Here is a 20,230-nt window from a genome sequence, read left to right as displayed (position 1 = left end):
GCTGGGGATAGGTATATCCATATGTGAAATCAGATGTATACTACTTAGGGCTGCCATAATTGTCCACTTTTACCAGGGACAAAATGTAGGACAAATTCAAGACCAAACTGTAGGGCAACTGCAGGACAAAACTCAGCTCAAAATGTAGGACATTTAAGGTCCACCATTTTTCTTCAATGTCCTACATTTTGGGCAGAGTTTTGTCCTGCAGTTGTCCTACAGTTTGGTCTTGAATTTGTTCCACATTTTGTCCCTGGTAAAAGTGGACAATTATGGCAACCCTAATACTACTAGACATACAATCAGCCCTCCATATTCACAGGGGTTGGGGTGCAGGACCCCTATCAAACAGGAAAAGCTGTGAATATATCTAAGCACCTCCAGGAGATAGTCAGGGAGAGGCTGGAGAGGTGAGATGGGGTGGTGCTGCCATCAAGGCCCTTTGAGAGGCTTACTAAGGCCCCTAGTCCAGGGTCTTCCTCCCACCTGCCCTCCTGCCATTCTCTTCTGCAGCCAGGGCACACATGGAGGTGTTGGGGACCATGGAGAGAAGGAGCCTGGGATGGTGCCCAGGGTAAGAGATGGAGAGGCCATGAAGGGTGTGTGGGGAGCACAGCCCATGCCCTCCTCATCTGCTAGGTGCTGTCTCCTTCTCCAGGCTAGTTGCAAAGACAGAGAGACCTGGGCCAGGCAGAGCTGAGGGCACCACATGGACGGACAGAAGCTTGGCAGACTGGCTGGCTAGTTTAGGATCACCTGGCAGGAAGTCAGTGGCCAGGGGGAGGTAGAGGCCGGCCTGGGGCATTATTATTATAATCATTATGCTTTATTTATATAGCACTGTAGATTTACACAGTAGGGATCCATTAAACAGACGTGATGGGGTAGGGGTGGGGACGGAGGGCCCTCAGGAGCATCTCCCATGTCCTGCATCCAGGCATCCACCCATCTATCCATCCACTCAGATTTTTGTCCTCAAGCAAACTTGAAAATAATCAAACTCGCAATAGTTAAACACACAACAGTGGAGCACTGGCTGTCATGGCAAACTTTCCCAGCACAAGCAGGACCAGCAACCAAGAATGTGAGCTAGTTTAACCAACTTTGTCTCCTACTAACACCTCTCGCCTCTTTTTTTCCCATTGTAAAAAATGCTTCAGTTTCAGCTGAGGCTAGATACTAGGCCAAGGGTGCTATTAGGAGATATACCATTCTAGAGCCTAAACCCTGTAGTCCTCCTGCAGCAGAGTCCACTGAAGTCCAAGCAGATACTCTACAGAGACACCATTAGCAGCAGATGGTGCCTACTGGAAATACTGGAAAAATCATAAGAGGTGGACAAGTCTTTTGACTTCCCAACAGTCCAAACTACAGAAAGGAGAAAGGGAAATAAATCCACACAGCCACACAAACACACTCCTTTGGAAACATAGTACAGCAATAACTCATGTTATTCAAGATATCAAGTGTCTTGAAGATCATGAGGGCAAAACACGGCACACAGTCAATGCAGCCATACAAAATATCCAGAGCTGATTTAAAGGCCCTGCGGTGAAAGAGACAATATTCTTTCAGCAGCAATGTTCATCCTATGGCAGGATATCGAAACCAGAGATTCAAAATTGCAAACCAGTCACAGGAATCAAAAAGTGTTCACATTTCTTACCTTTCTCCTTAATGGCCATTCTCTGTACTTCTGGGATCAGGAAACTATAAACCAGTTCAGCCACAATCTCTTCGGACTGCAAGCGAGTTCGACTACAGAACAGATAATGTATATTAGAAGAGTAAAGCTGTACTGTTAAAGAAAGAACAAGTGTACTATTAAAGAAAGAAGAAGCATCATGGAAGGAATCTTGATCTTTCTGAACACTTGAATAAAACTCAAACGTCTGTGTGATGCTTTACCAAACATTTTACTGCTATAGGTCCTCAGAGCATTTGAATTTGACATTAAAATATGTCTAAAAATCTTGTGCCAACATATGATAAATTCAACTTGACCAATTTAAAAAAATGGAAACAAAACTTATTTTAAAAGACTAAAAATATATTAAATAATATAAGAAGTTAAAAGACGACGACAACTGGCTAGACAATTTAAAATAAGTTAAAACCCCACATAGTAGCGGATCTGTATAAAACCAGGCAAACACTGAAGGCTTTAGTTAAAAAAACACGTTTTTACCTAAAAGTCTAAAGAAAGTCCCAGTGTAGCTTACCCAGCAATGGTGCCACCCTCTCCCACAGAGATTGCTAATATGCTCCCACACAGGCCTGGGAATTAGCAATTCTAAATGACGAAGGTGTCTGCTGGAGTGGAAGGAAGTTTCCCCACTTCTTTCCTTCAGAAGCCTCCTGGACAACAGAATTGGCTTTGGGATCTTTGACTAAGAGTACACACTTATCATTGTCACCCTGTTAAAGGTTTTTAGTTTGTGCTATGGATGAAAGAATCAATTACGATGTCTCCCAGGATTGTTGAAAAATGTTTAGAAGTGAAGGTAACATGGGCAAAGCTGGACTGTTCTGAAAGCCAGTTCTGGAACTGATGAAGACATCACTTCCAACATGAGAGATGACTGAATATCTTCTGTGGGGGACAAAGAATTCTGGTTACTTGTCAGGATATCTGGAGATGCCAATTCCTCCAAGATAGATGAGGATCACTCTGAGATGGAATCACTGTCATCTGTATTCAACTTATCTGAAGACCCTTGTTGAGATTCCACATTTGAAAACTGGACTGGGAGCTTCAGATCCAACAATGGCTGATAAAAATTAGGTTGAGAAGTTATAGACTGGTTGGTAGCTGGCTTCTCCCAAGCTGTGATGATGGCAACTAATGTTCAGACCAGAGTGCTGATTCCTATATTGCAAGAGTTGTGGTAGATAGATGTGTTTGAATCACCAAGGTGGAGCCAACAATAGACTGCTGTACAACACACAGCACCCCTTGATTTGTTATGTCATTATAGAGGCCAACAGATGTACAACCACAGAACTAGGAGGCGGCTGTCTGCTTCCATGATACAGCGAGGCACAGTGACTTGGTAGAATCTAATATGGCTCCTAATCTCAGTATTGACAATACACCCATTGATCTATTGGAAGAGATGGATAACTTGGTGAAAGTTAGAGAAAACATGTTCAAGAAAACAGGATCTCTAACATGGGTGTCTATAAGGTTCTGGCCATGGAGAATGATATAGTTCGGTAGGAAAATGCAAAGAGCCCATGGACACTAGCAAGGCAGAAGACTAGTTTGAGTGACAGGATGGGCTCTGTGTCTTTGAAGCAGCCATTCTAGCTAGCTGGGTGACCAAGACCCAGAATGTTTCTGTTGATAGAAGATAGTGAGCCTGTGAACTTTTGAGCTGATTTTGGTGTCAATGAACAGGGGAGGCCAACTCCAGGATGTTATCTTCAGAACAAGGTCTACTGTGTAGATCACAGAACTGTAAGAGATGACCAGGACCATCCAGTCCAACTTCCTGCCATGCTGGAATACATGATCAAAGCAACCCCTAACAGATGGTCATCCAGCCTGTTAAAAAACCTCCAGAGAAGGAGACACCACCACTCTCCAAGACAGCATGTTCCACTGTCAAATAGCTCTTATCATCAGGAAGATCTTCCTAATATTGAGCTGGAATATTTTTTTCCTGGAGTCTGAATCCATTGTTCCGGGTCCTAGTCTCTGGAGCAGCAAAACAAGCTTGCTCCATCCTCAATATGGCACCCCTTCAAATAATTAAACAAGGCTATCATGTCACCTTTTAACCTTCTCTTCTCCAGCTAAACATACCCAGCTTCCTAAGCTCTTCATCACAGAGCATAGTTTCCAGACCTTTCATCATTATGGTCATCCCTCCTCTGGACATGCTCCAGCTTAGCCACATACTTCTTGAACTGTGGTGCTCAGAACTGAACACAATATTCCAGGTCAGTCCAATTCAGAAACAAGACTTCTTGAACTCTAAGGTCCTTATTGGACTGCAGTTCTTGATATTCTAGCTGGAAACCCTATTGCAATCAATCAAAATATTGAAGTAGAATAATTTAGCAATGGGGTGGCAGCAGTAGGACACTCTGAACAGATTCCTAGACAGCATCAGAGTTAAGAATCCAATGTCAATATAGGATCAATAAGTATTTGGCTGAAGGAAGTCATGTCAGGTGCTGCCTTTTCTGCCAAAGATGATTGAGATGAGTATACAGTACTTAGTTCTCTACAAGTTTGCTGTGTTTTTCTTTTTCCTATTCTTCTGCCTTCCTTTTTCTCATAACTATTTGACTGATCTCTCTTTGGGAAAAGAGACAGAATGCCCAAACACAAAGGGAATCCCTCAGGCTCCAGAATTTGAAGGTATCTAAGTGAATGATACCAAAGGATTTGGTGGTAAACAGAGATAAACTTCTTGATGGGACTGCCAGGCGAGGAGGTGTCTTAGGTGCCCATTGTGACACCAATATGGTCCCTACAGTTGCAGTGGTTTCAAGATCAAGATGAAGAAGCACCATAAAATGGGGAGGCATTAAGCCAGTTCCCACAAAGGCCTGCTACTTTGCATGTGATTCTTGGCAGAGACCACATCTACTAATGCGGAAGCCTTTAAACATGGCACCCTGTTGTGATGTGCCTAATGAGTAAAATTTAAACAAAGAATGCAGTTCCCTATAATGTTGGCCCTTCTCAAAAATGTCAAGCTGCAGGAGTCACCATGCAATAGTGGGATTTTACCCCTATAGTTCATGCATTTAAAAAAAATTACTTTCAGAAACAGTGACAGGAAGATAAGAGGATGAGGGCAACAAAGATGATTTGAAAAGGGAAATCTACGAATGCCACAGGCAAAAAAATAATCCAGAGGTAAAAATTTCTGGAGGTTTCCAAGCAAGCTGTAGTCACTAAGGTGCATGGAAAGGAACTGGGGTTTTAGGCAGGAATCTTGTTTGGGCATAGGTTTCCTACCAAAAGGATACCCTTAGTTTGAGAGGGTTTTGATCAGCTGTCCACAAAAGAGACCATAACGAAGAATAACAAACAAGTTATAATTTGGACAGGCCAAAAACAACGATTCAACCACAAAATGGTGAAATATAGCCCGTAACTCATAGAGAAACATTGCAGAAAATTTAGCCCACTGATCTTAATTCCTATATGATTCTCTGTTTCTACAGTACCTCAGTACAGTTCTTATATTATTAATATGCAGAAATCTTTTTCTTTTTACCCCATTTCATTTAACAAGGTTCAAAGCTATTAGCCTCAGGATTATTCAGAAAAAGCTGACTAATGGGGAGAAAACCCTCCATATTGAATGCTGCCCTGTTTCACACCCTCGCCACCATAATTTTACCTAAATAGAATCAAACAGCCTATTTCAACCATGGAGAAAGCACAAAAGAATTAGTATTTGTCAATTCAAGCCAGTGCTAACGGTGATGTAAACTTTTGTAAATTAGACGAGCCCCTGTGGTTAGATGCAACCATCAACGTGAGCTTAGCTGATAAAAGGTTATGGCACAGTAAAATGACTAGTCTAAAAGGTCCACTAGATTTTCCCTTCTGTTGCTGCCACTCTCCCTCTGAAGCCCATACCGTGATTCCATTTCATAAGCAATATCGTTAATTTCCAAGGCCACTCTCTGAATCTCTTCTCTGGCTTGGTCATCAGCTGTAGTCTCCATGCTGTTTAAGATGACATCTTCGAGATAGGAGTCAACTGTACTCTGGTGTACCTTCACAACCTGAAAAAAATACCCCAAACCCAGAATATGTTTTACTTCCAGTTCACAAAATTAACCCTTTTTACAAATATCACCAGCCATTTTTACTCTCAAATTGTTAAAACTGGGCCCACATATATTTATGGTATATCTCGACTACCTTATTTCCAAATAAAATCTTCCAGTGTTTTCTGCACTTTGCAATTAAGTATTTTTCAAATCTGATCATGGGTGATTTTAAAAAAAAACTTCAAGAAATTGTCACTACATTTTTCATAGCATCCATGCATTTTAATGAAAGAAGGTTGCTTTTGTGTGTTTACTCTGTTTTACTTATTTATGTTGCTCCAGCCAGGGGGAAAGTGAATCATCTTCCCTTCAATAATTTCTGTGAATTTTTCCCACGTCACTTTATATTCTTAGGGGAGGGAGGGAAGGGTGGGTAGGACTCTTTACTTTAATTTATCCTGATTTTCCCTCTTTATGTTTTAACAGTGAAATAGAACTATTTTTCTATTTTAAAACAGTGGAAAATAATAAAGAAAGACTTCCTTCTCCTTCCCAAGCCAAGATCGCAGGGGAAAACTAACATAGGGCAATGGACAGAGAGGCTATACTAGGGAAAATTACTCACTAATCTCTCAGTCAAGATCAAAAGGAACAAAAGGAATAAAGTCAGCTGAACGTTAAGAATACACTTTTATATGAATATACAACATCCCTTTACTGACTAGAACTTACTTTTGAGAATGCATTATAACGAGAGCCAGCATGGTGTAGCAGTTTGAGTCTTGGGCTATGACTCAGGAGACCACAGTTCGAATCCTGACTTGGCAATGTAAGCCCACTGGGTAAGTCACACTCTCTCAACCTCAGAGGATAGCAACTCCCTCTGAAGAAACTTGCCAAGAGAACCCCATGAAAGGGTTGCCATAAACCAGAAATGACTTGAAGGCACACAACAACAAACACATTATAACAAGGATAGACAAAGTGCAGCACTGAGGCCACACACATCCCTCAAAGCTGTTTTTGTGCCTTTCCCCCAGATTTTCTGAACTGGCTTTTTCCTAGCCTTCAAAAGATATGAATCCCCTCACCTCAAAAGTAGCTCTCCCTACAGTATTTAACAGGGGGAAAAAAGTTTTTCAAAACCAGAAATGGACTTCTGGTTATTCTGTCTCCTGCTTCCTTTCTTTCCTTTCCTTACCTTTCCTCCCACCCCCTGCCCCATTTCTGGCAGCCTGGTAGAGTCCTGGAGCAGAGAACTGCCCTTGAATCTACTGCAGATGCCCTCCAATGCATTATAGCCTTGGTGAAGGGCGCTGCCAGTTAAATGAATTCTGCGTTAAATGCAACCCTGACACTTCAATGTCACTTAGAATTAATTGTGGTAAAATGCCTCAGCAGCACTGAAGGGTTCCTATGTGGAAGGCATCCCCATGAATCCACATATGGTTATGTCAGATTAAGACCTCATTCTTGTGTTTGCTTATCTCCATTTTGTGTGAGCTTAGTCAAAAGCTGGAAAGTACCCTTTTTAACCAAAGGATCCACTGTCAGTTGCATGCAATGATTTCACATTAACTGAATATTCTGAGTCTACTGAGAAGTATAAAAGTGTATACTGTACATGCAGATGCTAAGGGAAGAGCATCTAAGAAAAAACTAGATGGAAAGTGAACAGGTCTGAAATGATGTTCTTTTGATTGTAAGCCCTGCCCACCTCTATGGATCTTGATCTTCCTCCTCCCTCTCAGAAAAAACATCTTCCAATATAAAATGCAGAACACAGGCAGGTAGGTCAGTCTACTATCAAGACCAAGAAAAATGCAACTGCCCAATGGCCAGGGCTAGCTCTCTTTGAGTTCAGGGACATGCCTGTTTAAAGATTTCATCCTCTTCCCGCCTGCGCCTCTCCTCCACCTGGCGCCTTCCACTCTCTTCTGCTTCCCTTATTCGGCGCTGCCTTTCAGCTAACATAGCAAAAGCGTGGATCCTCCGCTCTTCCTGTAGCCGAATTAACTCTTTGGAGAGGAAATCAAACATGTTCACAAGTGCTCTGCCCTCCACCCGAGCCAGATGCTTCTCCATGAGAGACATCTAAAGGTAACAAAAGAATTCATTATCACATCACCATTGTACAAACCAGTGATAGTGGACTAGATTCCCAAGCCCACAGCTCACTTGGGAGATGGCTTCATTCTCCTACTTGGGAAGGTACAATAAAACATGGGGCAATCCCTGTGACCAATCACTGTGGCTTGAGAAGTGGGATTTCCCTGGACCCTGTATGGATTGGATGGGAAAGCTTTGTAAAATAGATTAAGCAAGAAGTTTCCTTCAACCAATATAAGGTAACCTACCTGTTCCTTCACAAGAAACTACAAAACCGTTGGGATGAAAACAAAATGCTGGTTCCACTCAGTGGATGAAAAGAAACTGAGGTGAGTGGGACAGAGCTGAGGGTGAGTGGAACTACTGTCAAAAATCTTGCCTCACTATCCTAGAAGGTTCTGAAGTGCAGATGAAGGATAACCCAATTGTGCAAGTCACTGAGACCACAAAGAACAATCTCTACTCCTGAGATTCAGCCCCAGATGTGGAACTAAGTAATTATTCAAATTATTATTTCTAAGTCACAAAAAGTCTCTACTTTCCTGGCAATACATGAAGTTTCTGTACCAGATACTGGATAGCCCTGGTCATGCATCCTTTCTAACCATGGTAACATGTTCCCAGAATCTTCTCCAGGACTATTATATAATAGACCTCTCAAATTAGACCAAAAACACATTGCAGAAGTAATCCAGTTTGAGAGCGCTTTAACTGTCCTGGCTTAGTGCTAGGGAATCCTGGGAACTGTAGTTTGTTGTGGCACCAAAGTTCTCTTACACAGAAGGCTAAATGTCTCACAAAACTACAGTTTCCAGAATTCCCTAGCATTGAGCCAGGGCAATTAAAGCGGTCTCAAACTGGATTATTTATGCAGTGTGTTTTGGACCATATACACAACTACCATTAAGACACTGGGAATATAATGGCCTGAAACCGACTGGAACTGAATTTTGGGTTTGTAGTTTCTTTCACTAATAGCTGATCAGTGCATGATGTGCTGTATAGACAACAACTAAGAGGCTCCCCCCACCATCTTTACATTCAGTCATAAATCTGGCTTCTGCAATGAAGTTATGAGGTGGCATTAGCCAACCCAGCTGCTTTCAGTCTCAAACAATAGGAGGATTATAACATCTGTCTATCTTGCAGCCTCACAATATAAATTTATGTGAAACACTTTTAAATATTCTAGATCACTTTAGAAATACTTCATATTCTTACCTACTGTGTACCTGTAAATAGTCCCATAAATTCAGTAAAAGCATGTTGATAAAGAAATGTGTTACTCAAATGTCCTCTCTACAGCAAAGGCAAGAAACATGATGTTGTTAGACTGCAATTTCCATCATCCCTGTGCTGGAAGTGAAGAATTGTAGTTTTCTGAGAAATGTAGTCTTCTCTGTCAGAGAGCTCTGGTGCCACAACAAACTAGAATTCACAGGATTCCCTAGTACTGAGCCAGGGCAGTCAAAGCAGTGTCAACCTGGATTATTTCTGCAGTGTGGATTGGACCTAAATTTTATTCTTTAAACCTTACAATTTCTCTCCTGCTTCCTATCATAAACTCATATTGCATTGGCTGTACTGCACTCTTTTTGATATAGATACCAAATATTCTCACACCCTCACCATCAGCTAGACTAATGAGGATTGATGAATGCAGAGCCTGGAGAGTTCCTTTCAAAAAGAAAGAGTAAAATGGCACACTCAAGGGATTCATTATTGATACCTCAATTATAACTAGGTCCCAGAACTACATCCTACCACTGCTATGGATGGCTTCAGCACAGTCATTCTGGATGAGAGTTCCAGTCCAACACCAGGAGTGTCACAGCATTTTTAAAAAATTGTTAATGAGGATGTTTGTTGGACTGGATGACCCTGAAGACTTACATTTTGGAGACATAAAACAACTAGATAACCTTGGCTAATGCACTCTGTGTATATGTGGCCTAAACCATCCATTCTTTCCCACTATGACAGTTGCAATAATATCGTGAAAAGAAACACAACAAAGTATGCCAAGTTTGTTGCAAATATAAGCTGCTAATGATGCTGGTACAGTATTGAGAAGGACATGCCACATATTTGATTTCAACCAGCAAGTCTAAAAAGTCAGTTTCAGTCCTTCTTTGGGTCAGCACATCTGCAGTACCCAGACATCAAGATACATGAGCACCAGGCCTTAACTTGTAAAAGGGTAGGCAGAAACTGAACTGAGACCATTTGCAATCCCAAATCACTTGAATATAGTTTACAGATTTTGGGATTAGAATGAAGAATAAAAGATTATCTGAAAACATATTTTAGCTCATTTATTCTATAAAAATGTCAGACAATGTGATTAAATGATGAATGGTTCCTTTCTGATGTTCTGAAGTATCTTATTCACTTTGTATTGTGCTGCAAGTCCCTGGCCCAACAATGGATTCTTTTAGCATTTTCATCAGTGTTTCACACTTTCTACCCTCATTATAACTTTCGCAGAAGGCCATTAAAACTAAACTTTCAAAAAACCATATTTCCATGCTTTGAATGGGAATATAAATCCTTAAGGTTTGAAGTCATCCTAGTGCATAACACTATAACCAGAGCCTCCTTGTAAGCCACATCTTGAAGACTCCTCCGTCACTCTTCCTTCAAGTGGCAGGTTGAGGGGCATGGGAGGGTTGGAGCCTCATCACTTTCAGGTTCATTGCGCATATTTTTGTAAAAGAAAAACTTTAAATGTTAATGTGAACTCCCTTTATGTCCACAAACCTTGTGCTCATGTAAATCCCGCTGCCGCTGCAGTGCCAAAGTCACTTGCTTCTCAGCCTTCTTCAACAGCTGCCCATCCTCCTGGAGTGCATGAGTTGTGCGAAGCTCCCGGATCAGTTCCAGTCGCTTCTCCTTCCCTTCAAACATCTTTTTTTTAAAGTTAGGAGATCAAAGGAAATCAATGAATGAGAACTAAAAACCATACTGAATATCCTGTTCCACCAATCTCTTTCTACCTCTTCATTAAAAAAATGTATGTTTAGAGCTTCCATATAAAAAGTAGAACAACTAACATTATAAAATTACATTTTAAAACAAGCAAGCAAACCAACTTTTCTGGAAAGAGAATGTTAATTGATTTCACACTTTGGTGAAAATTAACACAGAAGCGTAGGAGGGCTCTGTATTAGCCATAGTTGCTAGTGCACTGGGGAAAATGTGGCCCTAAGGCTGTTTTTGAAGCCTCTGGACAGTATGCACCCACAATTATGAAAAATCTCCCCTGATTTATTTTGTACCCAAATGCCTACCAGCACTTCCTAAGGGGCTGATAGGCAATTTTGCCATATTTCAGGCCCTTTGGGCAAAGCACAACACAGGCACAGATAGTGCTTGCCATTAGGTCGTTGGATGTTATGGACACAGACACACACAAACACACACAGAGGAGTACCATGTTTTGGATAGCTCTGCCTCGAATTAATCTCTGTAGTGTAATCACAGCTAGTTCTCTCTCTTCATCTACCTGTGAATATAATAAAATAATTTGTTATAGTCAACATTTTTTTCCCTTATAGTTAGACACGTGGAAAAAAGCACCATTAAAACATCTGTGTAAATACTGTCTAGATTTCCTAAGAGTACAACTCATATTTAGCACCTTGACTTTAACATCTGTATACCAGCCAAGCTAGTTTATGGTACACCTTATCAGGAAGCTATGGGTAAAGAAACAGAAAAACATTTAAGGAATACACCTACCAATCAGGTTCCACAATGATGACTTTTTTAATAGAGCAAAAATGAGTTTTGATGATCCATAAACTGATAAAAATTTGTTTCGTATTTTGGTGGGGGGAAACCAACCTTCTTTTAAGACAAATTTCCCCAAAATGGAATACAATAATGTCACCAATAAAGCAAAAATAAAATAAAACAATATATAGATGAGATAATCAAATATCCATTTCAGAGAGCAATGGCAAAATATGTTCTAATACAAAGGACAAAAAGATTTCTAATTTGCAACAGAAGGCACAGCTAAGCCCCCTTTCAATGAAAATACGTCAATGGCATAAAAGAACACATCTTGCTAACTTAAACAAAAATGGAAAGTATACAAGGCAAAGTTATTTAGACCTAATGACTATTAATTCTGTTCTGTTTTTCTAATTACAAATTAGATACTTTAACAAGCAACTGAAAGCTTATGGCAAGAATAGAGCAGTGCATTCTGGAATACTCAAAGCCACTGACTCCAGAAGCATGGTTCAATGGTTTACTTCCTGTGCCTTTCAGCTCTCTGGGTTTTCAGAAAGCCAGGCAGACTAAGCCTTTGGGGAAAGGTCCCCTCAAGAGTTGCAGCTTCTCTTCAGGGATATTGTCAGCTGACTCTCCAAATGAACTGGAATACTCACACTCCTGGAACCAAGCCAACGTATCAGTTTGAGCAACTTTCCTTGAGCTTAAAGGCACTGCCTACTCTCCTGCTTTCTCTTCTTAGATGCTGTCATATTATGTCTTTGATCTTGCATTTGCTTTTGGCTCCTCCAGTCTTTTACTGATATTCTGAAACTTGACCACACTTGATTGGCTTTTTAGGCACTATCTGGTTGATATGATCCTCCAGTTCATCTATGACCAGATCTATAGCCCTCCTGGGTCTTATTCACTATCAGTCAAACTGGACAAACAGCTGCTGCCCATTTTGGAAGTAGGCCAAGGCTTGACAAACAGTCAGCAACGTTGTACCTACCAGTGAAGGTAATTCCAGTACTGGAGTGGAAGGACGATCAAAGGATTTGGATATTTTCTCAAGGAAACGAAGTGGCTTGGGTGGCTCCTTGATTTGATTCTTCTTGTCTTGTAGAATCTGCAAAGAAAATTAGCAATATGGTTAACTGGGATCTCATTACTATTTCCTATTCTTATTCCCTACCCAAATCTTCTACAACAAATTATGTCATAAATATAGAAAAACTTTAAAACTTTAAAATTTGAGGAGTAGAGAGAACAAAATAATTTGTATTCCTCTGGATATTCTTTTGAGGTTGATATTGAAGTTGAAAAGTTCTCCAAGAGGCAGAGTACCTGGTAAACTTGTGCCAGTTCCATATCAAATCTAGCAGACCTTTTAATAAACCCATCCTTAGTGGTGGTGCTCTTGGGCTTTGGAGCTTCAGTTCGAGGCTGGGTAACAGAGTCAGGAAAAGATGCCTCCAGTTCAACTAATCCTAAGAAAGGCAGAAAAACAGTAATAATAATAAGAAGAATGAAAGCAATGCGAGTGGAAGGGAGCATTAATTGTTATGTAAGATAATTAAGTGAAGATTGGAGGAAGTGTGAAGACTGAAGGAAGGAACACCAACAATCTAACATATGCAAATGACACCATATTACCTGCAGAAAACATCTTAGATTTGGAACAATTACAAAAGAAGGTAAAAGAAGAAAATGCAAAGGCCAGTTTAATACTGAACATAAAGAAACAAAAATAATAACCACAGAGAAACTACATAAATTCAACCTAGATCATGAGGAAAACAAAATAGTTAAAGAATTCCCATAGCTTGGATCAAACATTAATAATAATAATAATAATAATAATAATAATAATAATAATAATAAATTTGTATCCCACCTCTCCCTGTATTGGATCGAGGCGGGTAACAACAAACATAAGAACAATAAAAATAAAACACAACAAGCCACAAGTAAAAACATAGGAAAACACATAAAATCCAATTCCCTGTCTCCCTCCCACCTTAAAATACCATTAAAAATGACAATTCCCAACTGGAGAGTGAACATTCTGAGGAAGTCAATTTGGGAATGCCTGCCGGAAGAGATCCATTTTTATTGCCTTCTTAAAGGCCTCCAAAGATGTTATATGGCGGATCTCCTCTGGCAGGTCATTCCAGATTTTTGGAGCGGCAGCAGAAAACGTCCTTTGGGAAGTTGTTACCAGTCTGGTTCTCTTAGACTGCAAGAGATTCTTCCCAGAGGACCTGAGAATGCGGGAAGGATTGTATGGGAGGAGGTGTTCCCTCAGGTAAGCTGGACCCAAGCCATGCAGGGCTTTATAGGTAATAACCAACACCTTATACTGTGCCCAGAAGCTAATAGGCAGCCAGTGTAGGGATTTTTTTAAAAAGTGACCATCATTGACCAAAATGGAGACTGCAGTCAAGAAACCAGAAGACAACTAGGAAAGGGAAGGGCAGCTATGAAAGAACTAGAGAAGATTCTAAAGTGCAAAAATATTAAACTGAACACTAAAGTTAGAATCGTCCAGTCCTTTGCATTCCTCATCAACATGTACAGATGTGAGAGCTGGACAGTGAAGAAAGCAGACAAGAGGGAAATTAACTCTTTTGAGATGTGGTGCTGGTGAAAAGTGCTGAGGATACTATGGACAGCCAAAAAGACAAACAAGTGGGTTCTTGAGCAGACAAAGCCAGAAATTTCCCTGGAAGCCAAGATGACCAAATTAAGGCTCGGTTAGTGGAGAGCAGTAGAAAGAGAGGAAGACCACACACCAGATAGGTAGACTCAATCTAAGGAGATCAAGAGAAGATAGGGGGGCTTGGAAAAGTCTCATCCACAGGATTGCCATAAGTCAGGGATGGCTCAAGAACAGTTAACAACAAGAATAGAATTAAGCACAATGAGACCTTGCCAAAGTGAGGACATCCAATAGCACTCCTTCAATCATTACAGAATTTCCACAAATTTCAATGGAGCACACATATAAAAGAGATGTAAAACTGAGGACAATTCTCTGCATGGCTCTTGGGCTGTACAGTATGACTTACCTTCATAGGTGTTAAGAAATGGGTTCTTCACTATGTAACGGTCTGCATGATTGTCTGGAAAATAACCAATTCTTGATAGAGGAGCATAAGGCTGTGAATCATATTCTGTGTAGTCCTTGATGACATTTCTTCGCTCCAATTTTCCTTCCACATTTTTTCCTTTTGCTATTATTCTTCTGATTGCTAAAATTGAATTTTAGACAATAAACATTTCATTTCTAAATCAAAAGTTATATCAAACTTTCAGGCCTCTTACATAATGCCAGAGTTTCAGATAACTGATTCCTCATTTGATGTAACCTAAAGATGCCTCTGTCCTGAACCAAAGAGTTGTGCCTTGGCCAAAAATATGACCATAGTTTGGGAAACAAGACACATACACACACATACACATACATTTTCCCACCATATTACCTTTTATATGTTCATGATGAATCCTTTTCACTTTCTCTTCTTTTTCTCGCATGAGTTTAAACCACTGAGTATCTAAACGACTCACATTTAGCTCACTGTGGTTCTCTTCCCGTTTCTTCAGTAGAGCCTTTAGAAGTTCTAGCCTAACTTCTTGCAATCTTCAAGAAAAGAAGAGCAAATATATAGAGAAGAATGTTGAGCAGATCCCAAAAACCACTGCTACTCTCAATCCCATGATAATTACTAACATTTCTGGAAATACTAAGAAACCAAAAATAACAGGCATGCAGATCAAACTGAGCCTAGGTTTACTCACTGATTTTGATAATATTTTTCATATTTTATACCATTCTTCAATAACAATTCCCACGATGTTTTATAAAAGAATAAATCTTACTTCCAAGGACATATAAGATTATAGTTCCCAAAATATTAACTTTCTTATGAAGCAGTGGTTCCCAACGTTTTCTATGCCCCACTCACCGAGGAAAAGTTTGGTTAATGTTCATACCCCCTACAAAACTAGCATCACATTTGAAGATAAGGAAGTTTAATTTTTATTTTTAAACCACAAATTGAACCACATACCATATTGTGGGTGAACACATTGAACTTTTTTTTAAAAAAAGCTTTTTACTCAGTACATAAAATGCCCATTTAAACTGAGCAAGTAGATTCTAATTTATTCAGAAAAAAAATCTAAACTATTCTATCCCTCCTTTTGATTAAATAAAAAATGGGACTACTATCTATGCAACACAACAATCTAGTACTACTTCTCAAGGAATACTGGGAGCTGGCTGAGAGATGATCCTTGTCATGAAGAACACAAACCATTCTTTGAAGCACCCCCATCTCACAACTCCTGGGCATATAGGCACCCCAGGTTGGAAACCCCTGTTCTAAAGTATAAGTATCAAAAATAGTTAATTAAAAGTTATTTCAAAGAAGATTGCTCCTTCTCAGACAATTAGGAGGTAGTAATACAGCTTTTAAAAACATAAACATATATTTCTAGAGAAAATTAAAAAATGAGCACGTACTCTTCTATTTCCATTTCCCGGAAGGCCCACTCTTTCCTCTCCATTTCCTCCATCATACGCCTCCTTTTTGCAATGTGTGCTGCATCATTCAGCGGTGGAAGGGTTGCCTCCCAGGCACGTTTCTCTCGAGCGCGTTCAATCACCTCCACTTCGGCCTGCGTTGCTGGAAGGCCTCGACCTTCAAAGAACAGGAAACAATATTACTGTTTTAATTAGGCTATTTTAATTGTTTTTAAAATGTTGTTTTAATGTGTTTATTATATGATGAGCCCCCTAGGGTCCCTTTTTAGGAGAAAGGCAGGATAAAAATAAAATAAAATTGCAGAGTGTGGAAACCTATCAAGGCTGAAGGGTTAATTTTTTGAAATAACTTCTGAAGTAGTTGAAAGTGTTTTAGTTTTTAAACGTGACTAAAAACTGTATTTGTGATGACTCTCATTGGAGTAACTATGGGAAGACTGAGATTCCCCCTTCAGAAAACAGCCAGTAAAAAGACATGGGCTGGTTGGCCATTGTTTGTGTGTATTGGTAAATTCCTTAGCCCAAGCTATACAGGTGGTTTGTGGTGCCTGAAAATGCATGTATTGAGACTAAAATCAATGTCATTTCTTCCACTTGGCGGCAGTATGCTGGGTTGGCCTAAGTTAGGTATGTGGCAGATGGGAGTGTGATGTAGTTGGCGTATCTCTCTCCAACATCCATCAGCCTGTTGTCTATGACAAAAACAGGTCCAGGGTGCCTTCCAGATCTATAGAAGCCACTGACAGTTGGCCTTTCAACCCATATGCCATGTTGCTATGGCAAATGGCAATGGCAAGTGACAGATGGTGAGGATGATGATGATACTGGAAAATGGCTGCCCTGTGCTTCTGGCCACCCAGCTGGCTTCTTTAAGTTTCTGATTTCCCTTTGCTGGGTGGAGACATGGTCCATCCTCACTCATTTCTGCTCTGTTACTGCTGCAGCTGCACCTGAGAGACAAAGGATCAGGAAGCAGCAGCTCCTTCGGCTGCTCTTTCTCCTTTTAGACAAAGAGCACCTAGAGTTGAGTGTATGCATGCAGCCGGACAACTGATTGTAGTTGAGATTGTGAAGACAGTGAAGTAGGAGACCCAGGTCCTTTTCTCTTATTGGTCTTTAAGGATAATTTTCCCATTTAAAATTCACAGCAAGCAGAGGCAGCTAGCTTTGAGTATCATGAAGGGACTGTAATATGTTGTTCAAGTATTTTTGTTTCATTCTATTTCCAGAAGAGAGTATTTCCAAATTAGTTTTTTGTGGGTTTTTCGGGCTATATCGCCATGTTCTAGGAGAGTTTCTTCTAGAACATGGCCACATAGCCTGTAAAACCCACAAAAAACTATGGATGCTGGCCAGGAAAGCCTTCAACTATTTCCAAATTATTTTTGATCTCAGGTGCCAAAAGGATTCTGCCAGCCTTGGGTACTAAGAACATTTACACTGAGATGGGGTAAGTGACCATTCTTCATTTTTCATCAGGCCGTGTAACTTGAGAAGGGGAACAAATCTAAATCCATACAGGAAATTGTGTCTCAGATCCCAACATAATCATCAGTGTTTTTTCAACTCACCCCAGGTCAGCGTGGCAAGGGTCAATAACTCAGGTATTGAGCCTGAAGGCACCACATATGCAGGACTGTAGGGATCTGTCTGCGCTTCACCATCCCGGTAATCTGTCTGTGTACCCACCGTTCGTGAAATGAGATAAGCAGGTTTGTCCCTGGGTTCTGCTTGATATGGCTCTGGCCTGAAAATCAAGTAAGAATCAAACAATATCCTTTTGACAGAAAACTAAATTACAATTATCTAAGTTATACTTCTGTTTTATTCATTGATTTCTATTTTACCTTCCTGCCAAGGCAGCCTTTCTGTTCCCACAACTATCCTCTGAAGTACGTGAGTCTGCCTGGGAGTGATTAAATTGATGTTACCCTATTTGACAGCTGAGCAGATTCACATACAGATCTCCAGAGTTATCATTCCATACTCTGAACACTACACTATACTGAACATCAGTCTGGATATAATTTTATTATATTTTTTATACACAGAGTTTATATCCTAAATAAATCGTAAAAGAGTTTCAATTTTTTTTCCAAAGAAAAAGCAGCATAAAATGTGTTATGTAATTCTTATACCTCATTACACGCTGTATGGATGGTGTGCGCCATGATGGAGGCTGGGCCCATGTGGACGTTCAGCCCTAGTTCGCCTACAGGCCAGCATAAACTGCCGGTCTGTACAGGGCCTTTGTCTCCTCCCTTTGTTTGGATGCCTAAACTCAACTCCTAAATAATCCATTTACGTTTTAAGTCACTGCAAGGCTTGAAATTTCAGGAAAATTTCATTGGGGAAGTAAAATTTTTACGGGGAGGAACAATGCCCTCATTCAGTCAACCACATAACTACTCACCTGCCTTTGGTCTTCAGCTGTGCAGTCTGATAGTGGCTTTAACTTCATCCTATACTCATATATCCCCACCCTCTGAACAGTTCTGATAGTTGTAACTGCACTAGAAATCATTCTGATCACACAGTATCTCCTTTGACCACCATACTCACTCACATTCAATCTCTTGATTTTGTTTTGTCAAAAAGTAAGCTGGTGCTCCTCAGTCTGTTGTTTCTTCCTACCATGAGTTGGAGTCTATTAACAAAGTGACTTTCGTAGAAGTGTTGTCTTCCATATTTTATCATTTGTTTCCATATCCTAGATCAATGATCCCCACACTGTGCCCTTTAAGAGATTTTGGACTTCAGCTGCCAGAAGCCTCAGCCATGTTGGCCAATAGTCTGGGAATCTAGGAGCTGAAGTCCAAAATCACTTAAAGACCACAGTTTGGGGACCACTGTCCTAGATGCTCTATTTTTCAGCTTCAAATCCTCTGTGCCCTCAATTCTTGACTTTTTTGCTCCATTACGCATTAATTCTAATAATCCTGTATTGATTTAGTCACTAAATTCTTATTTCCAGTCATGATTTTAGGCCGCTAGAAGTAAATCAAAACATTGTGCTGACTTGGTGTGTTCATTTTAAATAAGGCACTAGGGCCTCTGGCACTTAGGCCTAATTGGCTGATCATAGCCTTTAATCTTGACCATGAAGTTCTACAACCTTTCCAGTTGCTTCTGTTGCTTTCACTGTTTTGAGGTCTCTTTAACCAGCTTGGGAGCAATACCAGCCTGAAGCAGTCCTCTCAGCATTTTATTCTGAGCATGCTGGTAGTAAGCAACAGCAAAACTGACTCATTTTATGAAGAGACAGCTGAATGCAGTAGAGCAAGTAGCCTGAATGAACTGTCTTTATAATACCCTAATTACTTCAGAAGTAAAAGCCTTCTCTGGTACTGTGATGTACAAGACTGATTTAAAGACACATAAAACTTAAAAATATGCTGTTCCTATCAAGGCTAATTCACCAAACTATTGATTTTTCAACTCAGCAAGTTCTGGGGGTGAACATTCATGTACAACTACTTAGGCATGAAGGCTTTTAACAGCTGGTCTTCCTCAATTTCTGAGTACAGATTTTCATCTACGTATATGCATTTCACATTTATGATCTAAAATTTTAACAGATATTTGGTACAATAAATCTTAGTATGGACAAAGCACCCACACGCACAGGGACTGCCTTAAGGCCTGACCAACTACTGTTGTCTTCTCTCTTCAACTCTGAGCAATACAGACAGGCACATGTTCACACAGATTCACAGGGCTTGGGTGGTCTGAGTGTGCCTGTGTATCCTCAGCAGCCCTCCGTCTTATTTGGGTGACAGTATCTCTTCCTTGAATTTTTTAAAACAAAAATTAGCAAAATTTAAAAAAAAAATCCATTTCCCTAAGATACCATGAAACAGCCTATGATCTTTGAGCATAAACAGTTAGGGAGCACATCACTACTTACTTTGACATAGCATAAACAATGTTCAGTGGAATTGGCTTATGAAATGGGAGGAAAGGCCTGGAAAAAAAAGCAAAATGTATTTAGTACTGGTCTGCAAGGCAGTATGTTTGCGAACAAATAAACTTGTATATTTGTAGTATGTTCAGCAGATAAGTTATCCTCTTCAGCCATTTCACAAACAATAGTCATTATTCTCAGAT

The 20,230-nt window shown here is 40.2% G+C and overlaps 1 protein-coding gene across 3 annotated transcripts in view; it reads right to left on the bottom strand.

Moving 5' to 3' along the window:
- Positions 1 to 20,230, bottom strand: part of LOC149323563 (cilia- and flagella-associated protein 91-like) — a 38,344-nt gene that overhangs the window by 7,233 nt on the left and 10,881 nt on the right. For all 3 annotated transcript variants that reach the window (XM_089489315.1, XM_089489301.1, XM_089489307.1), the window contains exons 5-16: positions 20,031 to 20,087; positions 17,695 to 17,870; positions 16,103 to 16,280; positions 15,060 to 15,217; positions 14,646 to 14,828; positions 12,922 to 13,064; positions 12,587 to 12,703; positions 11,285 to 11,356; positions 10,612 to 10,758; positions 7,615 to 7,836; positions 5,606 to 5,754; positions 1,667 to 1,758 (exon numbers count right to left, since the gene is read on the bottom strand). In XM_089489315.1, the coding sequence (XP_089345441.1) occupies positions 1,667 to 1,758; positions 5,606 to 5,754; positions 7,615 to 7,836; positions 10,612 to 10,758; positions 11,285 to 11,356; positions 12,587 to 12,703; positions 12,922 to 13,064; positions 14,646 to 14,828; positions 15,060 to 15,217; positions 16,103 to 16,280; positions 17,695 to 17,870; positions 20,031 to 20,087 (1,694 nt within the window). The remainder of the gene's footprint in view (positions 1 to 1,666; positions 1,759 to 5,605; positions 5,755 to 7,614; positions 7,837 to 10,611; positions 10,759 to 11,284; positions 11,357 to 12,586; positions 12,704 to 12,921; positions 13,065 to 14,645; positions 14,829 to 15,059; positions 15,218 to 16,102; positions 16,281 to 17,694; positions 17,871 to 20,030; positions 20,088 to 20,230) is intronic.

The sequence above is a fragment of the Sceloporus occidentalis genome, unplaced genomic scaffold (assembly GCF_023333645.1).
Source record: "Sceloporus occidentalis isolate IW3139 unplaced genomic scaffold, rSceOcc1.0.p SCAF_1, whole genome shotgun sequence".
In the NCBI taxonomy this organism is placed as follows: domain Eukaryota; kingdom Metazoa; phylum Chordata; class Lepidosauria; order Squamata; family Phrynosomatidae; genus Sceloporus; species Sceloporus occidentalis.
The sequence above is the reverse complement of the archived record's forward strand: the minus strand, read 5'-3'. Positions and strand labels throughout refer to the sequence as shown.